The following is a 27,256-nucleotide window of genomic DNA, read 5'->3' as shown; positions in this document are numbered from 1 at the left end:
ACTAAAACTGTGTTGCATAAAACAGGTGTTACAGATCCTATTACAGATGAGAGGACCCCACGGTGCAGCCAAATCCTTAAGAAAGCAAGTCAAAGAGCAATGAGTAACTCTTCCAAATTCAAGAACCCCTAACATGATCTGTACCATTTGGGATCAAACCTGCTATCTGACTTACTCTGACTGCTTTGAGATGAAGTTCAGGCAGTACCCACTCCACTCCCTCCCACCCATTAGCCCCATGTCAGAAAGAAGCATACACACCTTAAAATCTGTATTATTGATATATTCAAATACCAAAGCTGGTGTCTTTGACTGAAAGAGAGAGAACAATGATTCTTTTTAGATACTCAGACAGTAATAATGCAATTATTAATGGCCCACTCTCAAACCTCACAGAAGAAAAATAGGATTTCCTCATAGGGACAATCTGGGGATTTTGTGTCGTTGTCCCCCCCAGATTGATTGATTGATTGATTGTGTGTGTGTGTGTGTGTATGAGAGAGAGAGAGAGAGACTTTATCTCTAGAGACTAGAAGAGGGTATCAGACCCCCTGGAGCTGGAGTACTAGGCAGTTGTGAAATGAGTGTTGGGATCTGAGTTCAGGCCCTCTGGCCGAGCAGCAAGCACCCTCATCTGCTGAGGATCTCTCCAGCCCTAAACGCCTGTTTTGTTGTTTTATTCTGAAGTATTTATGATGTCTGGATTGCTTCAGAATAACTGGGAAAGTGGGAGAAGGGAAAGAGGCAGCTATAGGTGGCATGAATACTGCTCAGTCAGGCACAGGAAGCTCAGGGTGTATCCTTCACTTTTGTGTATATGTAAAATTTTAGAAAGGACAGTATTCCCAGAATGACCCAGCAGCAGCCCTGAGAAACACACCAGTGATTCTATTGAGATATACACTCAGCAATATCCCAAGTGTATCAGGAGCTGCACACTATCATCTTGGTTTTAGCAAGATACATCTTGACAGTTTTCATAATCTGTCAAGTCTTTTTAGGGTCCTAAAAGATCATCTGGACTCAGAGGTGAATGTCTATAATCCAACTTTAAAATCACTATAGCTGGAGAGACTGCTCAGTGGGTAAGCATTTGCTATGAAAGCAAGAGGACCTGGACCTGAGTCCAAATTACCAGCACCCATGCAAAAGCTGGATATTGTAATCCCCAGAAGATGGAGGAAAGACGATCCCAGAAGCTCAGTCCAATCAGTCTAACAGACTCTAGCCTCTAAATACCCCCCACTCATATGTACAAAGTACATAGCACATAAGACATATGCTACACATAAAACTTAGTAGTCACCATAGTCTTTAATGAAATTAGTTCAGTACTTCCTTGTAGGAATCTAGACCTTCAAATGTCAGGTTTACTTAGGAGAAATAAAAACATGCTAATTGGCAGAAATAATGTTTCAAAACTGGGAGAAAATCATAGGTTTTAATGGTTATTGAAATAAAAGCTCATCTCAAAATTCTTCGGGGAACTTTAGCTCAAGGACAAAACATAGGTTCTTAGGTAATGGACCACAGTATATTTGTGTGTGTGTGTGGGGGGGGGCACACACACACATCTTTACCTGGGCAATAGAGTCCTGGGAGCACCAAGGACAAATGGGTCTAACAGTCTAACACTGTCATCAAGAACCTGACCTTTCTATAGACTCATATAAACCTGATCATCTCAAATCCAAGGCCTAACCAGGTATTGGTGGCTCATGCCTTTAATACCAGCACTCAGGAGGCAGAGTGAGTTAGGGGCCAGCCTGGTCTACAGAGCTAGTTTCAGGACAGGTTCCAAAAGAATACAGAGGAACCCTGTCTCAAAAACACCCCCCCCCCCCGCCAAGAGAAAGAGAATTCAAGGGCTAAAGGGCCCCTTTCTATTTCTACTTACATTATTATATTAAAATGGGTTTATTAGGAAAATATGTATCTGCTATGTGCATTAGTACAGTTATTCAGAGGCCAAGTGTCTGATCTTTCTGGAGATGGAATTACAGGTGACTGTTCGTACTTGACAAGGGTGCTGGGAATATAACTCAGGTTCTCTAGAAAGTAACATGAGCATTTAACCCCTGAAACAACTCTCAAGCCCTATTCAAGTTTTTTCCTCAAATGTATAAAGTATCAAGTCAGGTATGAGTAAGGTCAGCTAACAGACAAGGAGGGCAGAAGGGGAATGCGGTGAAAGAAGGGGGGGCACATACACCACTTGTCTTCCATGTGCGAGGCCCTTTGGTTTAGTCCCTAGTACCATCTTATCCCACCAGGGTCTCTAGCTCAGGTCAGCCTCAAATATCAAATAGTTCAGGCCTAGTCACCAATCTGAAGTAGGATGGGATATTATTTAATGAAATCAGGTATAAACTGGCATATAATCACTCCTTCTAAGTCTTGGTCAGGGTCCACAAGAAAAATCTTTTCTCATCCTATGTCACTATGCAGCTGGGCAAATTACTTAGCCTTTGGAGATTTTTGTTTTTTGAGACAGAGTTTCTCTGGGTAACAGCCCTTGCTGTCCTGGAACTTACTTTGTAGATTTGACTACCATCGAACTGGGAAGAGATCCAATGGCCTCTCTGCCTGGGATTAAAGGCATGCATCCCCTACCCCACATAAATGACTTGTTTCCTTACAGTACAAGGTCAACAGTAGCAGTACCGATGCCCTGTATCACTGTGAGGATTAAATGGGGCAATAAATACAGCAAAAAAAAAAAAAAAAAAAAAAAAAAAAAAAAAAAAACTCAGCAGTGCCTAGCCTACAGCAGGCACTCAGGCCAGCTTCTTAAACAAGCTTATATAAAACTGTCATAGAGAACAAGGAAAAAAAAAAAAAATTTCAGATAAAGCAGGTGGACAACAGAAACAGGATATTAGTGCCACCAAAAGGGTTTTGCAAGGATGGTTTAGCAAACCAAAATACTGTCATTTTTCCCTAGGGAAAGGAAACAAAAGTAAACAGCACTCCTAGAAGAGGTCAAAACTAAGCATTTTTTTTTTTAAATTAAAAAAAGTATTGTGTATATGTATGTGTGTATGACAGCACATATGCCATGGCACACACATGGAAGTCAGGCCATCTTTGTGGAGTAGGTTCTCTATCTACTCCAACATAGTTTCTATGGATCAAACCAATCCATCATGCCCCAAATTAATCATTTTAGTTGTAAAAATATGCATATATTTTTAGTTGTACATATACAGGTGAGGCTCTTTGTAGTGGATGCAGAACTAAAGACTAGCAGCGTATGAACATCAAGGCTTCTTTTTTAAAGGACTGGCGGGCGGTATAGAGCCTGCTTAGTTCTCTATACTGGAATCACAGAGATTTCCAATTATCAGGCTTACTACATAGTAAGGTAAGATAATACCAACTGGCAGTGAGAAGTTTCAGGGGGTCAAACAAAAACAACAACAAAAAACAGGCAATAACATGTAACAAATCAGGATAGGTTTTTCTCTGTACATAGATTGCATTTAGTGGTGGTAACTAGCTCATCACTGGGCCATCACAGTTGTATGGTTTTTAAACCCACTTAGCAGTAAATACAAGTGCCATTAGTCCATTATGCAGCACCAAACAAGGCCCTGGGTGTTAAACAAAACCCCACCCCAATCCACTAGTACACTCCCCAAATACCAGGCACCTACCACAGGGTCCTTTACGGTATCAATCAGCTTAATGATATTTGTTCCACCACGAAGGTTCTCCAAAATCTTAACCTCTCGTTTTATCTTCTTTTTCTTCACTGGCTTAAATACACAAGAGTAATCAGAAATGAGATTTCTTTTGAAGTTAAAATAATAAATACAGCTTTAAATAATGTTAAGGCAACAGCAGAGATCATTTGCTGTGTACTATGTTGTATTAAAGAATATGCTTAAATTAGAAGAGAAAAAGTGAGCTTACCCATTGTAATCCTTTAGGTGAAACAATTTATATAGTTTATAGCTTATATGGCAAGAACTTTAAGTAGTTATATCTAAAGCATTTAGCAAACTTAAACATCCGTGTAGTATTTTAAAAATAAATGTATGCTTTCTGGAGGACTGCCAAATAATGTTATAGCTTTGAACAGCTGTAGATCATGGACAAATGGAAAAACTGAAACAAAATGGCCAGACACTTGCTCTTCCAATGAGTTACATGTAATTGTGTCTTGGGGCAAGAGCCAGTTCACTGACATCAAGTTACAAATTTGTTTCCAAGCTGTTGGCTCTCATTTCCTGTTGCCACCCCCACTTCCTTAATATTTAGAATGAAATCAGCTCAGAGCCAGTAACTCTCCCAACAGATCTCATTCCTAGAGAGAGAAAGCTGTTGGATCAGCACAGGAGAAAGGCGATCTCATCCAGCAGTGACTATTAACTGCTAAGCCACCAACCTACAAGATGGAAAATTAAAGGCCTTCTTAGAAATACTCCCATTATTTGTATCATTTCCTGTCTGAAATAGGATCTAAAGTCAAAAATAAAAGCAGTTTTGAAAAGACAAGTGTGTCATAATCAATGATTTGCAAGTCACTCAGGACAGCGACAGACACACATTAACTCTCTGGCCCAAGTCCACTAACTCTCAGGGAACCTCTAAGCAGGAAGGTCAGCCCCATCACACAAGGTCACGGCTAACAGGTGAAGAAGCAAGAGTCAGGCCTGGCAATCTGACTGCCCAGCACTCTCTTCACCTCTGTGAAGGAAAAGGATTACTTTATTGTTAAGACACTGCATGGACTTTTCATGAAATGATAAAACATCTAAAAAGCCTTGGGCTGTCAAGTCTGATTACCTGCATTCAATCCCTAGAACCCACTCTCACAATTTGTCCCCTGACCATCACATGGTGTATAATCTTCCTCAATCCAACACACAGTATATATAAATAAAATTTGTTTGTTTTTGAAACAGGGTTTCTCTGTGTAACAGCTCTGGCTATCCTGGAACTAGCTCTGTAGACCAAGCTGACCTTGAGATCAACCTGACTGAGATTAAAGGCATAAGCCACCAATGCCCGCTATACATTTGGTGTATGTATAGATATGTGACATGTTTGGTATATTTATGGGGGAAAAACAAAGGGAAGGATGAAGCCGATGTCAGCACTTCAGGAATCTGGTGAAAGAGGTTTGAAGTTTTGTTGTTATAACATATATTATTTTGAGACAGGGTCTCTCTATGTTGTCTTGGAACTCACTATGTACACCAGGCTGGCTTCCAAACCAGACCCCCACCTGATTCTGCTCCCCAGTGTTAGAGACTATACAGTTGACTCTTAACAACACTTTTATAATTCTCAAGTTATGTTAAAAGACAAAAGCTGGCTATCTTCTATACATTTAAACTCAGGTAATGCCACTCCATTATCTTTTTTAAAAAAGCCTGCAGCCAGAGCCTTGTACAATCAAGACAGCTCTTCTGTTCCTGACAGTACCCACTCTCAGAGGGATGGCCAATACACAAGATGCTTTTATGCCACTTTCTCCAGGCTTGTTGCTCCTCAGATCCCCACAGGAATACAAAACACAGAAAGACTGAGCTATTTTTCATCTTAGCTAAGGGGAACGTACAGCTAAAGCATGTTCTGATACCCCAAGACTCCCCAGAGCACAGACTGGAACAGCTGAGCAACTCTGAAATGATCCTAGAGTCCTCAGATGCTGCCAGATACCAAGAAGACTCAAAAAAGAAAGGGACCTGTCACAACCTGGGACACACCTTCCAAAGCACTAAGCACCAGGCAGCAAACAGATCCATCAACCTCCATGTACTGAACCTGAGGAAGACTCCATTTGGTAACTACTTGGAGAGTAAAAGAAATCTTTTAATTATACAAATGGAACCAGGGACATTTTTCAGGGAGGATCAATGACACCTTTAAAAGCCTTACAGGTTTTATAGAAATAGATGCTTTAATTCTTCTATAGAGCATATTCTCACTGGCCACCACTTAAGTTACACAGCATTTAGAAATCATCTCGAGCGTGCCACAAGGCTCAAACTCATTTATCTAATTCAGATGATATCTGTTTCAAAGATTCAAATGGCACTGGCTTAGCTGTTCTCCAAGTTGATTTTTTTTTTTAAACTCAAAATAGATAAAGCAGCAAAAAAGTTAACTTGCCATTCTCTCATTGCAGTCCCTAGAGCACTGGGATCACAGGTATATACATACATACTACCACATATAGAGAAAATATTTAAAGGAAAGAAAAACATTAAAAAGTGTTAACTACAAAAGCTTGTTTAACATTTAAAATGTTTTAGATGTATGCTCAGAAGATGAAAATGAGGGCAAAGTGCCTGTTTCAAGTTTTCCACACATGAACAACACTGTTGGCTATCTGGAAGACCCTCGTGTTCAAAGTGGCCCTAGGGTAAAGAATGTCTTGTCTACCTACCCAGATCTAAAAAATTTGTGAGGGCTGGAGAGATGGCTCAGAGGTTAAGAACACTAGCTGCTCTTCCAGAGGTCCTGAGTTCAATTCTCAGCAACCACATGGTGTCTCACAACCATCTACAATGAGATCTGGTGCCCTCTTCTGGCCTGCAGGTAATGCAGGTAGAATACTGTACGTATAATAAATACAAGTTTGTGACACAATGCAGAAAAGGAGAAGTTGACAAAACCCATTACCTTCCTACTTATCCCAGAGCTGCATTCCTTTAGAACCAGTGCTGAGGACAATGACAGTATTAATTGCAATATAGTATTTATTAACTGCAATTCAGCTTGTCAACATTTGCTTACTAAGGGTGTAGGAATCAGGGCCTCAATCCATTCTAGCAAGTATTAAAGGCAAAGACCCTTTTAAATTTCTTTCCAAGTTCAACTAGACTGATAAATTCAAGAGAGACAGTAATACAGCCACAACTTCCATCCCACTATCAAACCAATAACCAACAAACTAAGGTATTAATTAATTCATCATTTACAAGGGAAAATTATAATCAACAATGGGTGTCAAGAATGAAGAATGATGGAGAATGGGGAAAAAACTTAGCCAGGTTGACATTTATTTTCAGAAGTCTTTGAAAACCACTGCACTTGACCTAAATAAAAATATTAGCTAAACAATGTTATTCACAACAATTTTTCCTCTATCTTTCAAGTCTCATCATTCTAATTACACTACCAATTCCTCAAGGGAAATTATTATCAGAACTAAAGAAGATAAAAAGGCAAAGTATAAAATCCAAATGACAAGATATCATTAAAGGAAGGAAGGAAGAGGGAGGGAAGAAGGGAGAGAGAAAATTAGCTAGAATGATGGTAAATACCTGCAATCCTGGCACTTGGGAGGCTGGCACATGGGAAATTACAAGTTCAAGGCCAGTCTGGGCTAGCTAGTGAGATCTTGTCTCAAAAAAGAAAGCAACAAAACAGAAAACATGTTAATGGGGACGTAGATAGACAAAGAACACTCACATACTGCTGTTGGCATTATAAAATGTCAACCTCGGAAAGTTCCTCAAAAGAAAAAAACCAGTCAGGCATAGTGGCAACAAGCATATAATTCTAGCAATCAGGAGGCTGAGGCAGAACAATCAGTTCAAGGCCAGCCTGAACAAATTATAGACGCCATCTACATATAAATAAGGGGGTAAATTACCATACAAACCACCAAATTGCACTTCGGAATATACACCAAAAAGGCAGCAAGGTATAAGCTCAAAGAGGCATTTGTACACCCATGTTCAAAGCAGCTCTGGTCACAACAGTGAACACATGGAAGCAGCTTAGTGTCGGCCATGAAGGAATGGATAAAGTCTACTATCCTCTAAAAAGGAATTTTTTTTCTATTTTTAGTTTTCTTTGAAACAGACTTTTTATACTGAAGCCCAGGCTTGCCTTGAATTTAAGGTAATTCCCCTATTTCAGTTTCCCCAAGTACTGGGATTATAGGCATAAACCATCATGCCTAGCAAAAAGTAAAATGTATTACATGTATAAATACATTTGTAGGCTGCATGTTAAGTCAAATAAGCCAGTCATAAGACAAGACTTTATGATTTCACTTATGAGATACCCGAGTAGTCCCAACAATGATGAGTACTGGTTGCTAGGAGCTGGGAAGACAAGAGAATTGGGGAGCCATCACTTAATGGGTAGTTTTAATTTTACAAGATGAAAAGAACTACACAGACAGATGGTTGTAATGGTCCTAACAGCATTATGAATGCATTTAATGGTATGAACTGCATGCTTAAAAAATGCTTATGATGGTAAGTTCTATTCTATATATGCCTTATACAGAATAAAGGGGGGGGGAACCTTTTAATCTCATCAAGTTAATATTATAACCCCTTTGATTATTGACTCTTTCTAAAATTGTTCAATTAGTCCAACTGTAACACTGTTATGACTGTTTCATATTGCTCTCTCAACACCAAGTTTATTAAGTACATTTAATCTTCTGAGATGAATTAATTATCTTCCTGCAGTTTACCCAAACCATCCAATGTCATAGAGCTAAATATTGGACCTGACATTTAAATTCAGGAAGTCTACTTTCTGGGTACACTCTGGAAAGAAAAACACTGGATTATGGCACTGCTATCACCTACATATGCTTCTGTCTTTGTTCCACATTAATTATACTTCAAAAGATAAGAAAAAACGTCAGAGGTTATAAATGAGCAATCCAGAAAGTACTCCAGTCTCCTGCCCTCTTTTTTACATAGCCAACAGTCTACCACTTAAATTATGAGGTGGTAGATCCAGAAATTAGGTTGTAAACGCCACATGGAGCCTTGAGCCATACATAAGGATGGGTACTTTCTATCATTGTATTTTCCACATACAGTTCACACTTAGATTACCCCTAATATATGAAAGGAATTAACCCCCCCCACACATACCCTCACCCTCAAGTCTGAGGAGTAATTGTTATAAAATTTAAAGGAACTATATAGGTGAAAAAGGTCAATCTGTAGGTTGTGACCCTTTTGGGGCTGCATATTTATATTACAATTCATAACAGCAGCAAAATTAGTTATAAAGCAGCAACAATATAACTTTATGGTTGTCGACCACTACAAACATGAGGAACTATATTAAAGGGTCACAGCATTAGGAAGATTGAGAACCACGGTCTAAAGTACTTGATAAGGGGGTGTCGAGATATCACAGCAGGTAAAAGTATTTGCTGTTCAATCCTGGGGACCATATTGTGGAATAGAAAGAACCAACACCTGCAAGCCATCCTCTGACTCCACACATAACCGACGTGCACCTCCCCACACATAAATGTGGTTTTAAAATAAAAAAAAAAAAACAAACAAACAAACACAACAAAAGCACTAACAAAAATAACGCCAAGCTTCAAAGCAAGCAGCAAAGCTGTATGTGTGAGCATGCTCTGCAGGCACTAACACAGAACCTACTCAAACTCCAGGTCTGCATCTAGTCCAACTTCTGAGCCACTCCCTTCAGGAGAGTAACTCCACACATTGGAAGTAATTCCCTGCTAGATGGTGTTGGTGGGCATTTTTAATCCCAGCACTCGGGAGGCAGAGGCAGGCAGATCTCTGTGAGTTCCAGGACAGTCACAGATACACAGAGAAAAAGAATTCCCTTTACTTCCAATGAGTGCCTGCCCTTCCTCTCTTCCACTTCAGTATTACTGAGAAGTCAATCACCCCACAAATCTCAATTTCCCGTGACACACAATTCCTATAGTGTTTGCACTAACTCTGACCCAAAGAAACAGCATTCTTTCTCTGGGTGCTCCTTCTAATAGATCCTAGTACATTTTGTGATTCTGCTTTACACATGTTAAAATCACACTCTACCTATGTCCCTATAATGTCAATATTACCAACAGTTCTGGCCAGTTTACACATAATTTCTAACAATTTACAATGTTACATATATTCCAATACTGTTTTCATAACTACTCTTTATACTACAAGACATTTGATAAAACAATTCAACAACAAAACAAACAAACAAACAAACCAAAAAACCCACCACTAATGTGCTGCTTTAGGAAGATTGGCATAAAAGCCTAACTGAAGGGTGAGACCTACGTCAGACAAAAGAATTATTTTATCACATGGAAGACTCCATTGGGATATAACAAAGGTCATCAGCTGACCACTAAATCTCAGGTATGCCTGTGTAAGGGCATCAGATCCGCTGAACAGAAGTTATAGTTGTGACCTGCCATGTGTGGCTGGGAATTGAACCCGGGTTCTCTGGAAGAGCAGCCATGCTTTTAACTACTGAGCATCTCTCCAGCCCCCTTTTAAAGCTACCTTTTAAGAACCCCAAATAAGGAGCCGGGCATTGGTAGCTCTCACACCCTTAATTCCAGCACTGGGGAGACAGAGGCAGGCAGATCTCCGTGACTTCAAGGCCAGTCTGGTCCACAGAGCTAGTATTAGCACAGGCTCCAATGCAATACAGAGAAACCCTGTCTCGAAAAACAAAAACAAACAAAAAACCCAAAATATTGCCAGGCAGTGGAGGCACATGCCTACAAACCCAGCTCTCAGGAGGCAGAGCCAAGTGGATTGGAGTTCAAGGCCAGTCTAGTCTACAGATCGTGTTCTGAGAGAACCCCAATATCTATTTTGTTTTGATATGAGGGAGAGGTGGTGAGGATCCAGGACCTCTGATTTGCTAGGCTAATGCTCTATGTCTGAGCAACCACCCCATCCCAACAATACATTTTCAAAACAATCCTACAAATATGTTAAACACATTTAAGAAGACAAATTTTAATAGCATCATTGCCTTAGTCAAGAAAAAGAATTAATTTTGAGGGAGAGCAATGGGTAACCAATTTATAATGCAATGGGTTGCTATTTATAATACAAATAATGCTAGTCTCAGGAAGCCTTATGAGGATTTCTAAGCCACTGCAGCACTAGTTCAAAATGCTTTGGATGTTTTAAAAACAGTATTGCTCTTGACATCTACTCAGGAAACAGTAGTTTAATTGAAAGCTCTCAAGGACCCCAGGAAGTGCTGGGATCCACATACAGGCAGTGTTCACTAATGCTTTTATTTCACTTGTGCACACCTTTCTAAGTGCTATCAGAGAGCTGAAGAATCGACTGCTTATGATTAAGATGAAATTTTTGACACTGAAGTACTTTCTGCCTTGTAGCATAAACCTTTAAAAAAAATTTCCCCTTTCTCCTTAGTATAATTTCTGACACCACCACCTGCCCCTGAAGAGGAAAAAAAAAAAAAAGGAATAAAAATATGACTTCTTGAGCCAGACAGTGGTGTCGGGTGGCGCATACCTTTAATCCCAGCACTCGGTCGGGAGGCAGAGGCAGGCAAATCTTTGTGAAGCTTCTTTAGAGCAAAAACCATCAAGTAACCAACCTGAAATTCTTCACAGGAACAACTGAAGAGCAGTAGTACTATGCTTCCCTAAACAGACACTGGGATTCATACACATACCCCAGTGCTGCTCTCTTTAAAGCACACCACAGGAAACTGCACTTCTAAAAATGCTATTGCACAGGCATTTAGACATTTCTCTGGAATTGTCTTAGATTTGGCAATTCAATCCTCCAAATGTACACCAAGGAATTCAGATATTCCTAACTACAATTTGTCTTGTTTAGTCCTTAAAATTAAAATGAAGTAACTTTTATTTAAAAACACTTATGTTTATGTACATAATGAAATTGTATGGTTTCCAGCAAGTTCCTTGAAGGAAATATTTCTCTACCCACCCCCCAATAAACTACAGACCTTCATGTACAACTCATTTAGTGGGGCCAAGCTGCTGACCTTAACAGTACCCCTTACTTCTCACCCAGTGTTTTAGCAGCAGAGAAAGTATCACCTGTCTCTGCAGTAGTAATTCTGCTCCTTTATCCTTACGCTAGGATGCAAAAGCACCAGTCACTTTTCTCAAAGATGATTTACAAAATGCTAAAACTGACATAACAATTAAATAAGGACCACGTCAAGGCACAAGCTTTTCATTTCAACCCTAAATTTTTGTTCCACAGAACCTGCACTGGGCCACTGTGAAAATCAGGCTCACAGCTAAGCAGTGTTCTGTCTTTCACTACTAGCACACACATGTGATGTAACATAAAGAACTGTCCAGATTCTAAGGTGGCACTCATGAATAGTAAATGATCTGACAACATAAAAGAACAGCACAGGTCCTACTGACTACCTTCTGGAGTATCTACTGGGGGAGTTGCTCTGGATTCTAGGCTTTAAACTTATCCCTGAATTACACTCGTTTTTTGACAACTGTCTTTCTAGCCGAGAATATCAAACTCAAGGATGCCAGGTGGTGGTACATGCCATTAATCCCAGCACTGGGGAGAGGCAGATGGGTCTCTGGCCAGCCTGATCTACAAATGGAGTTACAGGACAACCAGGGCTGTTACACAGAGAAACCCTGTCTCAAAAAATAAATAAATAAATAAATAAATAAAATAAAAAAAAAAACAAACAAACATACAAAACAAGTTCAGCTGGGTATTAATGGAGCACACCTTTAACCCCAGCACTCTGAAGAGTCAGGCAGATCTCTGAGTTGAGGCCATCCTGGTTTATAGAGCTGGTTCCAGGACAAGTTCCAAAGCAATACACAGAAACCCTGCCTTGAAAAACTAAAACAACAACAAAAAAACCAAGTTTAATAATGAAGGTGCTCTATATTAGCAGATTCTCCACACAAAGTCTTTTCTTTGTAAATACCTATTTATTCTGTATCAAATACAGCCCCTCTCACACATGAAAAGTCCAAATTTTACACTTTAAATGTTCCTGGCCTATCAAACTCGAGAGTTCAGACCAGTCTGCACATTTCCTCAAAGGTTTAGAGGAAAATGTGATAGGAGTGCTGCAGGGCCATCCTCCAGGAGATACACTAGAGCTTGAATTGCTCATTCTGGAATAGCTGGTCCTTTTGCCCTGTGGGAGAAAATGTTTCATACCACTCATAGGACACTCACCTTCAGAATTTTTACAACCACCCTCTCATTGTTGGTGATGTTAATGGCCTCAAATACTTCACTATACTTGCCCCGACCAAGTTTTCGAACCAGTTGGTAATCATCTTGATTACTGTGAAAGGCAAGAGACACACATAATGTCAAGATTTGGGATTAAGCAAGCCTATGTCCACTATACATCCGTCCAGCCACTTCCATTAGTCAAGCACTTGGAGGTGTCCCTAAGTTAGGCATCAACTCGTTCCCTAAAGGAAAGCCATACAGAAGCTTGGCTCCCTTCACTCTGCAGAGCTCCTATCCTAATTGGCTCCTCCTAACCTGTAGAGAAAAGGCAGCCACCGGGCCCTGTGGTGCACGTTAGAGGGACGGAGCAAAGCATCCTCCTTGGTGGTACTAGTGTGGACCCCTAGCCGCGGCTCAACAGCACTTGCCTCCCATTTCACACCCGCCGGGGAGCCACTGAATCTGCACATCTTCAAAAATCTTCCTCCCACCCAGCCACATTTCAGAAAATTAAAAAGGTAGAGATTTTAACAGCTCAAGAGGACAGACAGCCCTGGACTCCCCATCCCATAGGATCGAGAGGAGGAAGGGCTGCCCCCACCCCGACCCCACGATTCTTCCCATCGGCTGCTGAGCCGGAGGCCGGGGGTCGGGGACCGGGCGGACAGGGGAGGCCGGGGACACGTGCGGTCGGGGCCGGGCCTCCCCGCCAGCCCCGAGGCCGAGCGGCCGGCCGGGTGCGGTTCGCGCGAGGGGGCGGCTGGCGGCGGCTTTACCCCCAGCTCGGGACGTGGGCTTCGTAGTCCCAGTACTCGCGGCTCCTCAGACTGTTCACCTCGGCGTAGACCCGGGCCCGACTGCCCGCGGCCGGGCCGGGCATGGCGGGCGGAACCGGGGGGCGCCGCGGGGCGCCGAGGGCGGCGGCGCGGCACGGGGCGCCGGGTGGCAGGCGCGGTAGGTGGTGGGCCGCGGGCCGCCCGAACAGCAAAAGGAGCGCGGCGGCGGGCGTCCGCGCCAGGCCGGGCCCGCGGGGGCGGGCGGACGGACGCTCGGATTGGGGGGCGCGGGGGGCGCCGGCCGAGCCGGCCCGGGGCCTGCGGCGGCCGGCGGTACAACGGGGCTCGTGCTCCGCGGCGGCCTCCGCTCGGCTCGCGGCCCCTAGAGGCAGCGGCAGCGGCAGCGGCAGCCACCGGCCGGGAGAGGGGCAGCGGCGGCGACGGCGCCGAAGAGGGAGGAGGAGGAGGCGGAGGAAACCCGGAAAAGGGGCCGTGCTCGCCAGGAGCGGCCGCCGCCCAGTCGCGGCCCGCCCCGGCCCACAGCGCCCCCTGCAGTGCTGGGGGACCGTGGCCGTCTCCCGCTCCCGCAGCTACCGCGCCACCCGCCAAGCAGTGTGATCGTCTGCTGGTCCACCTGTAGGTCACCGCCCAGGAGCCTTCGTCCCCGACTGGCGGCCCTTTCAGCACAGCCAGATAGTCCAGCCACCTCATGTCCACCCTCCACGACCTCCCATACTGGCCCTGGTCTGACCTTGCTGTCACCTAGCTGTTCCCACTCCTCGGTGACTTGCTTATAAACCTAAGACCCCTCACCTCATGATGTTATTAGACTCTATCACCTTCCCTTCCCTTCGACCAGCACATGTCCATCTTTCAATTCTTTCTTCCCTTCAAGCGTGGCAGGTGGCAGGGGGGTACCTCTCCTTCCCACAACTGGCTTGGTTTTCCTTTTCAAGTCTTACTGAAAGGTTACTTTCTCTGAAGTAGATACTTCTCTCCATGTCCTTCATAAAACTTCAGCTTGACATGAGTTATCTCCTGGTTCACCATCTGTCCCCTTCCTGTGAAAACAAGTGAAAGCATGTCTGGGGCTGGGTGTTCACCATCAGATCACTTAGTGTCTGCCTTATCTGGAGGCCTGTTGGTTAAAAAGAAGACCCTGAAGGTCACCACATTACTCATGGACCAACTGACCCTCTGTGTGATACACTGAGAAAGGACACATCACTCATAACAGTACTCCTGTAAAAAAAAAAAAAAAAAAAAAAAAAAAAAAAAAGGTTCAACCTGTGTCCAACCAGACACAGTCAAACTGAGGGGCTATTTGGAAAAGCATCTAATCTGAACTGCCTAAAATATCAGTGTCACAGCAAAAAGAAAACATGGGATGCTACTCTAAATTAAAGGAGACTGAGGGCCATCCATGAGATACTATAATCTTACCTGAGGAGTAGACTGCAGGTTCAAAGCCAGTCTGAGCTACATAGTAAGATCTTGGTTTTTTGTTTGTTTGTTTGTTTGTTTGTTTTTGTTTGTATGCAGGGGATATGGCCAGGTGTGGTAATACATGTCTGTTACCCCAGTACTTGGGTGGTTAAGGCAGGAATATCAGGATGCTTTGAAGCTATTCTACCTCTGAGACCTATCCAAAAAACAAAAATAAACTACACACATTTTATTGCTCAGAAGCCTGGGAAGATAGACACAGCATTTCTACTGTCCTTATCACTCAGAATCAGCAGAGAAAGAGCATCCACAATAAATAAATGGATTGAGCCAGGTTGGTAGTGTATGCCTGTTATCCTAGCACTTGGGGGGGCTAAGGCAGGAGGGTAGCTTAGTTCTACAATGTGTTCCAGTCCAGTGCAGGCTACCTAAACCCTAGTTCAAAATCAAGAAACAACAAAAAAGCAAAAAAGCAGGAACATGTATGCGTGTGTGATGGACAAAGGGCTAAGAATACAGCTAGCTAATAGAAGCACTCTCACTGGGGCAATTGTAATGTGGGGTGATTATTGTATAATACTAACATTTTGATGTTAAATTTTGGAGTATGAGCTTTATATTGGAGTTAAGCAAGAAAAGCCCTTTGATTTTTAAGAATTTCAAATGTTGAGAGATTGAACTTCTTATAGGCATTAGCTGCAGCAAAAGAACAACACAACAACAAAATCCATGGGCTCTCAAGAACATGAGCATCCATGGAAAGAAGAACCCACTGGTTGACAATGAATGAATGAAATAAGCAAAATACCCGAAAATGTGTGTGGTGATTCCAGCTTTGTAACTATGGCACCCTGGAGGTGGAAAGGCAAGAGAACCAAGAGTTTGAGGTCCACCTAGGTTTCGTAGCAAGACCTTGTCACAAAACAAAAAACTCTCAGAAAGCCCACAAGTTTGGAACTTTGCACTAATTCAAGCACTTTCAGGAACAAAAATGGAAAGAAAGTAAAACATTTAGAGAATCCATGGTCTTTGGCTGTTGATTTCAGACCTGTTGGCCCACCTAGTCTCTGATTTAGCACATGCTCAAGTTCTTAAAGATGCTTTACGATTTCTTTGTTCATTTTTTTTTCTCAGAATTCCCTAAGACCTTGTCCAGACCAACAAGGCATACTTCTAACCCTTGGATAGGCCTTTCTTAGTTCTAGAATGCCCTCAGTACTGTGCAGAAATTGTAGCTGCTTAAAGCATGTGTGCTTTCTTTCCTCGGCTTGCATCAGATTCTCAAAGGAGGCTATAGCCTGTAGAGGATTCTAAACCACTGCCACTGATCTGAGGACTGTGTCCAAACCCAGCCAGGGCCCCATTCTTTGCCTCCTTCTCCCTTGCCCACCTCTGGCCCCACCCACACTCCCTGTTCCTGCCTCTCATCCTTCACCACCTAGCCCACACCCATGTCTCAGAACCTGATCCCACACCTGTGGCTGCCGGAGAATTCTCCCACACATGGCTCTGGTGAAACACACTCTAGATTTGACTGATATTCATTGGCTCAGCCCTGAAACCTGCAGTTAGTCCTCCCACAGCCAAAATGGAAGGTGTTTTTATGGCTTGTTGCAAGGTAGGGATGGGTGCCCCACAGAATTGGCAAAGGCACACTTTTTTTTTTTTTTTTTTTTTTTTCTTTATATGGCTAGCTTGGCAAGAGTTGCCATGAGGTGGTACTCTGGCAGCCTAAGCTGAAGGTTTGGGAAGAACCAAGCAGGTAGAAGGGCAGGGAGAGCCCAGTGTTGATTTGTTTACTGTGTACCATTTTACAAGTGTGATCAGTCATGAAAAAGAAGATAAAGTGAATCAAATCACCCAGCTTTATCTCACCAACTCCTCCTCTAGACCCCAATTCTATCTAAACACTATAATGCTTTCTGTAAGGATTCAGGCATTATGCTGGCCTGTCCCTGTCACCTGGCAGAATGCACTCAGCAGTAGTACCTTGGTCAGCCCAGGGTTCCATGACTACTACTCTGCATGCAGGTGCAAAGGACCCCTTTAAAAGACAGACCCCCCTCTTTCCTGGTGTTCCCCAGGGGCAAACAGGACTTTTCTCTTCTGTCCTCTCTGTCTCTCTTTACCTCTTTTATCCCCCCTCCCTTTCTAATAAAATTTTTTACTAAGCTTTATCTGCCTGGCATGCTTGTCCCCAGCCTTGGTCACCCTGGCCTGCCAAGGAATCTGCCAAGGTCCCCATTCACTTTTTCATAACAAGTTCCCCAAACAAACCAAATACATCTGGGCGGTGGCCAGGACTGGGGAGGCAGAGACAAGCAGGTCTCTGTAAGTTCCAGGTCAGCCTGGTCTACTGAGCAAGTTACCAGACATCCTCTAAAGCTAAAGAAAAACCCAAATAAATTTTGAAGATCTTATCAAATTTTCTGTATTTTTTCCTAGTACTGGGGATAAAACCTAGAGCCCCTATTCACGTGTCTTGATAAGGTCTGTTTTCAAGACATTTGAGGTCTACAGGATTTTACTTTGCATTGTTTCTTCTTAAAAAGCTACCTCACAGCTGGGTGTTGGTGGCGCACACCTTTAATCCCAGTACTGGGGAGGCAGAGGCAGGTGGATCTCTGTGAGTTCCGAGGCCAGTCTGGTCTACAGAGCGAGTTCCAAGACAGTCTCCAAAAACAATACAGAGAAACCCTGTCTTGAAAAACAAAAACAAAAACAAAAAAAGCTACCTTATGAGTTGGATGGAAGTTGTGTACCTGTGTCTACCTGTGATTCTCCATAGTCTTGAGGCTAAGGCAAGACCCCCTTGAGCTAAGGAGGTCAAGACCAGCTATGTAATATAGAACATTTCATCTCAAAAACAAGACTAGACAAACAGAAACCTAGCCAAAAAGAACATGAAGATTATGAATAATAGTTTCTGCATTCTACATAGTTGAATTTTAAAAAACCCTCACAGAGCTAAAAACATTGAGTTTCTGCTTTAGATGAGTAGACTATTATGATGTGTGAATTATATCTCAATGAAGCTGTTTTAAAAAACTATAGCTTAGCCAGTGTGACACATGCCTTTAATCCCAACAGTCAGGATCTTTATGAATTCCAGGCTAGCCAAGGCTACTTAAGTAGTAAGACCCTATATAAAAACAAAACAAAGCCAGGCAGTGATGGTGCATGCCTTTGCTCCCAGCACTTGGGAGGCAGAAGCAAGCAGATCTCTGTGAGTTCAAGACCAGCCTGGTTTACAAAGCCAGTTCCAAGATAGCTCAGACTGTTACACAGAGAAACCTTGTCTCAAACACACACACACACACACACACACACACACACACACACACACACACACACACACAAAACCCACCACAACAAAGAAAGGGAAAAAAATATGGTTCAGAGATGCAGACAATATACCTTTTCTTTCATATGTAGAAACTGAAATCTGCTTATGTGTCTAAATACATGTGTTTGTAGAACACAGAACCAGAAAGGGGATAGCAAGAGGGGAAGAAGGGATTTTTCTTTTTTCTTTTTGTATATTGGGGTGGGGTAGGACACATGCCACAGTGTTCATGTTGTAGGTCAGAAGAGAGCTTTACAGGAGACTCCCTGTCACCAGGTTTGGTAAGTGCCTATCCCCACTGAGTGCACAGCCCCAAAGAGGACATTAGGGGCAGTGGGAAGTAGAGAGTAATAGAATATGCGTACTGGGAAAGCACAGAGAAGGAAGAAAGGATCAGCTGGAGGGAACACTTTGTTGGGGAGGGGACAGGACAAAATGAGAGCCAAAAAGAGTGACAAGTGTATGGAGATGCCATGATGAAATCCATACTTTATATTCTAATCTAAAGAAATAAAAAGTAAAATTCAAGGGCTGGGAGACAGCCCAGTGAGTAAAAATGCCTGCTGTGTATGCTTGAAGACCTGAGTTCGAATCCCCATGCCTACATGCTGTGGGAGCCTGTAGTTCCAGTGTGTATGGTAGGATTACTGGGGCTTTCTGGCTGCCAGCTTAGCTCCAGGTTTAGTGAGAGACTGGCTCTGTCTCAAGATAATAAGGTAGAGAGTGATAGAGCAGGACACTGGACATATATGTGCACACACATCACATACATATTACACACACACACACACAAAAAGATAAAACCCACAGGTTGGAGTTTCACTGTGAGGATTTCCTTTTCTGCAGGTGAGGAGCACAAGACCCCGGTCGGTGTCAGAGGATAGTTTGAGGCAGTCAGTATTTGAATTCACAAAGTTATTTTCCCAACACTTTCACATTCAGTCATCCCTCCCCCAAAGATATTCATCATGAAAATCATTGTTTTTAATCCTGGGAGTATAAAACAACTTATATAAGCCAAACTAAGGGATCAGTTAAAAGAATATGGCACCTTTCTATACTGAAATATTAGGCAGTGTTAAAAATGGTGCTTGCAAGGAATTTTCTGTGCTGAGGAGTTTTATGATTAAAAATGTGTTTTTTTAATAATCTTTACTTTTATTTTATGTACATTGGTGTTTTACCTGCATGTATTTCTTCTAATTGCAGACAATTATGAGCAGCCATGTGGGTGCTGGGAATTGAACCCAAGTCCTCTGGAAGAGCAGCCAGTGTTCATAACCACTAAGCCAGTGAGGTGGCTTGGTAAAGTGATTGCCACACAAGCCTTAGGATGACCTGAGTTCCACCCCCAGAACCCATGTAAAGATGGAAGGAGAGTGGCTTCACAAAGATGTCCTCTGACCTCAACACTCATGTGGTGGCATGCACATACCCACATAGACATGAGTCATACACACATAATAATAAAATAATAAGATTTACTAATAAAACAAGCCAGGTGTGGTGGCACTAGCCTAATATTGTTAAAGTAAAATTGAAATGAAAGACGATCACGTCCACTTCCTGCTTTCCAGCATCTGTAAATATGTCACTTTATGTGGGAAGGGGATACTGCAAGTAGCTGAATTAAAAAAAGACTTTGGGACTGAGAGATTGTCCTGGGCCATCCAGGTGGGCTCAGTGTCACAAGGTTCCTTACAAGTCAAGAAGGGAGAGGTACAGTCAGAGCAGCAGATGCATTGATGGAAGAAGGTAGTAGTCAGAATGATGGATTCTGGCTTAGAAGACAGAGAGGGCTACACACCTAGCTGGTGTATGGCCTCCTGAAGCTGGAAAAGCCAAGGAGACAAATTCTCCCCTAAAGCCTCCAAAGCAAAAATGCAGCCCTGTGAATACCTTGGTTACCAAGGAGACCATTTCAAATCAAACTATGTTATGATGTTTGTGGTCATTTGTCAAAGCAGTAGAAGGAAACTCTCTGACCAAAGCTTGAATCCGTTTCTGGTTTCCTCCTGAGTAGACTGGTCAGGAGTTCCCCTCTCTGTCCTTGTTGAATTCACTTTGAGTAAAAATTCCTGGCCAGCTGATGGTGGCTTGGGCAGGAGGAATCATTTTCTCCAGTGTTGTAACTCTAGTGAGCTGCCTGTACCCAGTAAGTGAATAGCCCCACACCCATGCTCATGCAAACAGCTGTAGCTAAATTCAGTAGGTCACAAAAATCAAAACAAAGAAAGACATGAAAATAAGTGGAGGAGCTGGGCGGTGGTGGCGCATGCCTTTAATTCCTGCACTCAGGTGGCAGAGGCAGGCCAGCCTGGTCTACAGAGTAAGTTCCAGGACAGCCAGCACTGTTTCATAGAGAACTATCTCTGAAAACAAACCAAAAAAATTAAATAATAAAAAAATAAATAAAATAAAAGAAGAGGAACTGTTGAAAAGAAAAAATGGGGAGGGATGAAAGCATGTAAGAGGGTGGTAGTTGAAAATGACGCAAACACCTCTTATTTGTGTAAGAAATGGTTGAAGAAAAAACTTCCTGCAAGTCAGGCTAACATAGATTCTCAGAGTATCACCTTTCTGATCTTGACATCTTATCGTCTTCAGCAATAATGCCAAAGAGCCTGTTTGGCTAGAAACTTCTTATTCTTGGTACTTCCTTCCATACCCACTTGCCCCCTACACATTGGTTACAAATCTCCACTTGTCCTTGCTTGAGCTGAGTTTGAGCCCTCATTCCCTGGCACACTCTGGTAGATGTCCCTGTGCCTGTCACTGAATAAAGTTCCGCTAAGTAAAGTCTGCTTCTCCATCCTCAATAAGTGACACAAGTAAGTTGTTCTTTAAAATGAAACCCATTACTTTGCATGCTAATGCAAAAACAATGTTTCCTTTAATAGTAACAGACACTTTCCAAAAAATTTTGGAGGCAGTAGGTTAAAAAAAAAAAAAGTAAAAGCTGTTCTTTGTTGCCTTCTATAAGCTCACAGTTTGCACAGTTTGATGTATATCCTTCCAATCCTTCCAGGACTTTCTCACACAGTAAAAAACAAATGCTACAACCTATACTCTTCTATTTTTGTTTGGCTTTGCTTCAAAGCAAGATGCCCAAATACACACCTATGTTTAGTAGGTGAAATTGCAGATACATAACAGATGCATAGGAATGAACTAGAAGGAAATATAGCCAATGCCTTTTGGTCTCAGATTAACGTTCATGTTTATAATTAGAAAAAAAGTCCTCAAGGTACATGAACTTGTCCTCATCCTCATTCAGAAAACTTGACAAGTTGTGGGGACATCAACAGTTGAGAAGAAGAACAAGGTAAGAAAATGAGGGTTTGAGTTCTCGATTTGATGTGAGGAATCCACTAGTAACTGGGCTCTTACCTAACGGTGCCTCTGGGGCACCATACAGGTGATAAGCATGTGAAATAGGGTCCAACTGCTGCCCTGCATCCTTTGCATATACATTCCTTAGGGACATCCATTTTTTTGTTTCTTTTTGCCCTAATCACTCTTAGAGACTTGGTGTCCTCCATCCAGAGAGCACAGCACAATCAAAGAAGGCACAGAAACAGAAATTTCCTGTTAGTCAATAAGGGCCTTTTTCATTCAGCCCATCTGGCTGGGTGGGGATAGGAGCTCAAGGAAACATGGATAAAAGCATTCAGACCAAAATGTAAATAGAATGAATGATCTAAAGCCTGAAACCCTAAATTCTTCAAAGTGTGTGTGTGCACACTAGAGGTTGACATCAGGTGTTGCTTCTCAATTACTCTTCACTTTACATTTTGAGAGTATCTTGCTGAATCTGAAGCACACCAATTTGGCTAGGCTTGCTGGCCAGGGAATCCAGAGATCCTGCTAGCCTCTTCAGGACTGGAATTATAAGTGGGCCACTAACTCCTGGATTCTGTCTGTCTGTATGTCTGTCTGTCTGTCTGTCTGTCTATCTCTCATCTATAATCTATCATCTATCATTTCTCATCTATTTTCTATCTCTCAATCTATCTTGTGTGCGTGTGCGCGTGTTAGTGTGGGTATATACACATGTATGCAGATGCATATGGGTGCTTGTGAGGAAAGAGGTCAAGGCTGACTGTCTTTTCTCAATTGTTCTCCATCATTAATTTTGGAGGATAAATTTGGAGGATAATCCTTGGAGGATAGGGCCTCCCCCGAACCTGACACTCATCAATTTGGGCCAGGCTGGCTAGCCAATGAACTCCAGTGATCTGCCTGCCAATGCTGGGGTTTCAGGTGTGTAACTCCATTCTTAATTTTTACGTGGGTTCTAGAATTAAAACTCAGATTTCCACCTTACTGGTTGAGCCAACTTTCCAGCCCCAAATCAAAAACCTTTTGAGTATCAAAATGATGTTACTAGTGAGTATCAAAAAGATGACTTTATATTGTGGATGAGCAAGCTCACCAAAAACACTATACAGAGTTACCCCTAGGCTCTGTTCTGACGATTCATGTGAATTTTGTGTTTAGAATTAGTCCCATCTCCAAAGAAACCTCATTATACATACATAAATATTCTGACAAAATCCTAAGTATTTCTGTCCTTAACCGTAGTAGTTGCAGGATTCTCAACTTGTCAATGTTGTCTCACAGGACTTGCATTTTAACAGAGTCAGGATGAAGACCTGATGCATCCCAGTCCTGGGATTTCAAGTGATGAGAGGTGAAGGGAGACTGGCAGTCTTTCCAAGGGCTACTCCCAGTGTGCCTGGCTGGGGTGGGCACTTGGAGTGAAATGGGCTGAACTCTCCAGGAGCAATGTCCACATAGCCTTACAAATCCTTTTCCTGCCACTTAGTTGCTTTTCCCCAGCAAGTCTTCATCTCAGCAAATTGCTCAGGGTCACCATCGGCTTTTTCCTCATCACATCTACCATGGCAACCAGCTGCATTTCTCTGCAGATGCAAGCTCACTGCCATCCTCTTGCTAAAGTTGCCTGTCCCTTTACATTGGGACTACCCATAGCCTTTGCCCCAATTTAAGCCCACTTTGCCTTTGCTCCACAGGCTTAAAGTGAGGTCCCCTCAGCAGCAACCTCTGAGCTTTCAGATTCACCCAGTGGCAGGCAAAGTTGGTGGCTAGAACTCAGCAAGTTTGGAAACTTGGCCAAAAATTTACAACATCATTCATTAACCTCTATGCAAAATTTAGTATTTACGTTCATCTGGATATAGGGTAAGAAAAAAAAAATAGGAAGGAGGAAAGGGAGGAAAGAATGAATAAGTCACAGAAATATTAGCAGTTCCCATGACCTTGACACCAATACTTGCTTGTCACCTTGCAGTATATGAAAGAATGTGGAGGGATCCTCCTAAGGCCAGGTGTCTTCTGCATTCCAACCCTCACTCTTTTTCAGTGTAGGACACCCTTTAGCCTGCAATCAGACTGCTTTTTATTTCTGATTGACACTAGTCACTGTACCCTAAGAAGAGTAAACTAGAGCATGACACAAATCACACTTTGCTGCTTTGCTTTGTGTTCATGTTTTGGGGTCTTCACAACTGACTGGAGCAGCATCCCATGAAAGCCCAGATAGTAGGGATGAGCCTCTGGCCATGGGGACATGCCCTCTGGGCTGCCTGCCAAAGCAGTGTAATTAATACAAAGTTCCAGGGATCCACCCTCAACTCCAGAAAGCACAATCTAAGCCCCTGGAAAAAACTCCAAACGATACACACCTGAGGTGACCAATCTCTTCATTGAGCAAATGGAGGACACATGGATGGCAGTGGAGAAGGGTAGTGGGTGGAAGATGACACTGTGGAAACCACAGTCAACACTGTTGTCATCCCTGGAACTAACACTGAGTCAAGCAGGGACCCAGCCTAATTCACCAGCAAGTGGAAGCATTGTGTCATTCTGCAAACACCTCTAGCTCATGGCTGTCTAATCCTAAGTCTAATGTCACCTGCTCCGGTCCTCGGGCTCAGCTACAGCTTTAGCTATTAGGTTTCTTTCAGCCTTTTCAGCTGACAATAGTTTCTTCACATCTGTTTGAAGGCTGAAGCCCAACTGCAGAATATTCAGTGTGAGGCATCTGGCATTTCTTCATGTCTTGGTTCATGTATCCTGGGCACAAACAACACAGAAATAAAAAGATGCCTCTTTCCATCCTACCATGGTCATTCAATGTCCGTTGACCCACTGCCAGAGACAGTGACTTCGGTCAGTTGATTACCAGGGTAGTACCAATTAGATTTCTCTACTGGAATCTTACCTTTTTACCTTTTAAGTGAATATGTCTTGGGGGAGGAAGTTGTTTTGTTCTGTTTTTTGAGAACTATCTAACTCCATGGTCCTCATCAAACACTGTACTTATGAACTCTTGGTTTCCTGTTTTATTCAATGAATTACAATGAGACTGCCTCTGGTTTTTATTATTCATGCTACAGAGTATTATGAGGTTGGGGACAGTGGTGCACACCTGTTATTCCACCACTTGGGAGGGTGTGGTTTGAAGATAGGAGATCCAGGCCAGTTGTTACTTCAGAGCAAGATTTGTCTCAGACAAACAAACAAACATTACCATGAGTTTTTTGTTTTGTTTTGTATGTTAAACTGGGTGGTGGAGGCACATACCTTAAATCCCAGCACTCAGGAGGCAGAGGCAGATGGATCTCTGAGTTTGAGGCCAACCTGGTCTACGGAGCTAGTTCCAGGACAGTTAGGGCTGTAATCCAGAGAAACCCTATTTCATGGGGAAAAAAACCAAAAGGTAAAATTGTTGTATATTTATATTTGTGTGTGTGTGTGTGTGTGTGTGTGTGTGTGTGTGTGTGTGTGTGATATGTGCTTGAAAGCATGTCCATGCCACAGTGCACATATGGATGTCAGGGGTGACTTTTTTTGAGTCAGTTCTTTAATTCTGTTGTGGGCTCCAGGACTGAGCCCAGGTCATCAGGCTTGTGCAGCATGCACATTCACCCACTGAGCTGTGTTGTCAACCCATGATATTTTTTTTTTTTTTTTTTTTTTTTTTTTGGAGTCAGGGTTTCTCTGTGGAGCTCTTGCTGTCCTAGAACTTGTTCTGTAGACCAGGCTAGCCTTGAACTCAGAGAGATCCTCCTGCCTCTGCCTCCTAAGTGGGATTGAAGGTGTGTGCCACTACTTACCAGTAATGAATTATTTTGATGTTCAAATTGTCCATTGTTTTACTAGTGAGATTCCCTTCCAGCTGGCCCCTGAGTATCTTGTTTGTTGATAAAGTTCACTAGGCAGCCTAGGTTGGCTTGAGCGTCTAGCTTTCTGACTGCTGGGATTACAGGTGGGCATTACTGTTTCCAGTTGTATTTGAGTTATAAAAGATACTCCAGCATCATGCTGTAATTTTTCCTGCCCCACCTCTGCAGTCAACTACTGCTTCAAGGTGTCCTTATTACTTTTTGTAGAAAATAGTTTTTAGAAGTCATGATATAGGCATGAAGTATGTTTACCAATACTGAACTCTGGCTGCCCATTGTTCCTCATAATTGCATCAAGTCAAGGCCCCCTCCCTCCTCTCATGCACACACACACACACACACACACACACACACACACACACTCAATCCACTTGTCCATATTGAAAAACTGAGTTTAAAGTGTCCATTTCAAGCTAAAACCGCAGCACTCACTCTAGTTTTGCTTCCAACAGCGAACAATCTGGCAATGCAGAGCTCCTTCAGCTGGAGGAGGGTGTTGCACAAAGCCTTTATGAGGATGTGAAAGAAGAGCATTTGCCATGCAGATTCTGGCACAAAAGTGTTGTAACAGGACTCAGCTTAGTCTGCAGTGGCCTGGACAGTGGTGCATTGTGGGAGAAACAGCAGGACTCATACAGCCGGTCAGCAGGTGACAGTGGCTAGATAATAGGGAATGGTGGAGGTATCCATTTATGGACCTTTGTAAAGATTCTGATTTTTTTCAAATGACCATGATAGAAAGCCTTCAGAGCAATCTGAACAGAGGAGGGGCACAGCTCCAAAAGGCCTTGTTAGGCCTGTGAACTCGAAAGCCAAAAGACTGATAGCAGCTAGGTAAATGGTGGGGAGAGAGTACTGTTTGTTTGGGAGGCTAGTCAACTGGATGGGACCTGTGCTCTGAGGGGGAGGTGATGGTGTCTGTCAGATAAATACCACTAAAAGCCTAGGTACAAGTACTTGGTTGTGCAGTACTTGCTGCCACTGTCTGTCAACTGGTGAACGATGAAAACCCTGCTTTGTTACCACCAACCCCATCGGTCCTTTGCAGTGTCCTGGAATGTGATTTGTCCAACAGAGCTCTAAATTTCCAAATTGAGTTCCCTCTATCCTTCCCTCCCCTTCTCAATGAGTCAAAACTCCTACTCATTGGAACCCTGATCCTGCAGGGCGTGGGTTGACATCTGATAAATAAATATTGTATAGACTTCTTTTAAGATGCCTACCCGCCTACCCCTCCCTGAAGGATTCACTGACTCACTTTTTTTTTTTTAAGGCGGCAACTTATTTACCTACTTCTGAGATGTGTTAATAATGAAGGAGATCATTTCTCAAATGGCAATGTCCTTGTTAGTGTTACTATTGCTATGACAAAACATCAGGACCAAAGCAAGTTGGGGAGGAAAGGATCTATTTGGCTTACACTTCCACATCATAGTCCATTACTGAAGAGAGTCAGGGCAGGAATTTAAGCAGGGCTAGAGGTAGGAGCTAATGCAGAGACCATGGAGGAGGGCTGCTTACTGGCTTGCTCCT

At 42.8% G+C, this 27,256-nt stretch overlaps 1 protein-coding gene across 2 annotated transcripts in view; it reads right to left on the bottom strand.

The window, feature by feature from the left end:
- The window catches only part of Csnk2a2 (casein kinase 2 alpha 2), a 37,518-nt gene extending 23,596 nt beyond the window's left edge, over positions 1–13,922 (bottom strand). The window contains exons 1-4 of one of the 2 annotated variants that reach the window (XM_051201933.1): positions 13,721–13,920; positions 12,942–13,053; positions 3,657–3,758; positions 262–312 (exon numbers count right to left, since the gene is read on the bottom strand). In XM_051201933.1, the coding sequence (XP_051057890.1) occupies positions 262–312; positions 3,657–3,758; positions 12,942–13,053; positions 13,721–13,824 (369 nt within the window). In that variant the 5' untranslated portion in view covers positions 13,825–13,920. Of the gene's footprint in view, positions 1–261; positions 313–3,656; positions 3,759–12,941; positions 13,054–13,720 lie in introns of both variants that reach the window. The other variant, XM_051201934.1, reaches the window with a different exon arrangement.
- Between the last annotated feature and the right edge of the window lie 13,334 nt (positions 13,923–27,256).

Source organism: Phodopus roborovskii, unplaced genomic scaffold, assembly GCF_943737965.1.
Source record: "Phodopus roborovskii unplaced genomic scaffold, PHOROB, whole genome shotgun sequence".
NCBI classification, from domain to species: Eukaryota; Metazoa; Chordata; class Mammalia; order Rodentia; family Cricetidae; genus Phodopus; species Phodopus roborovskii.
This window is presented reverse-complemented; position numbering and strand designations above follow the sequence as displayed.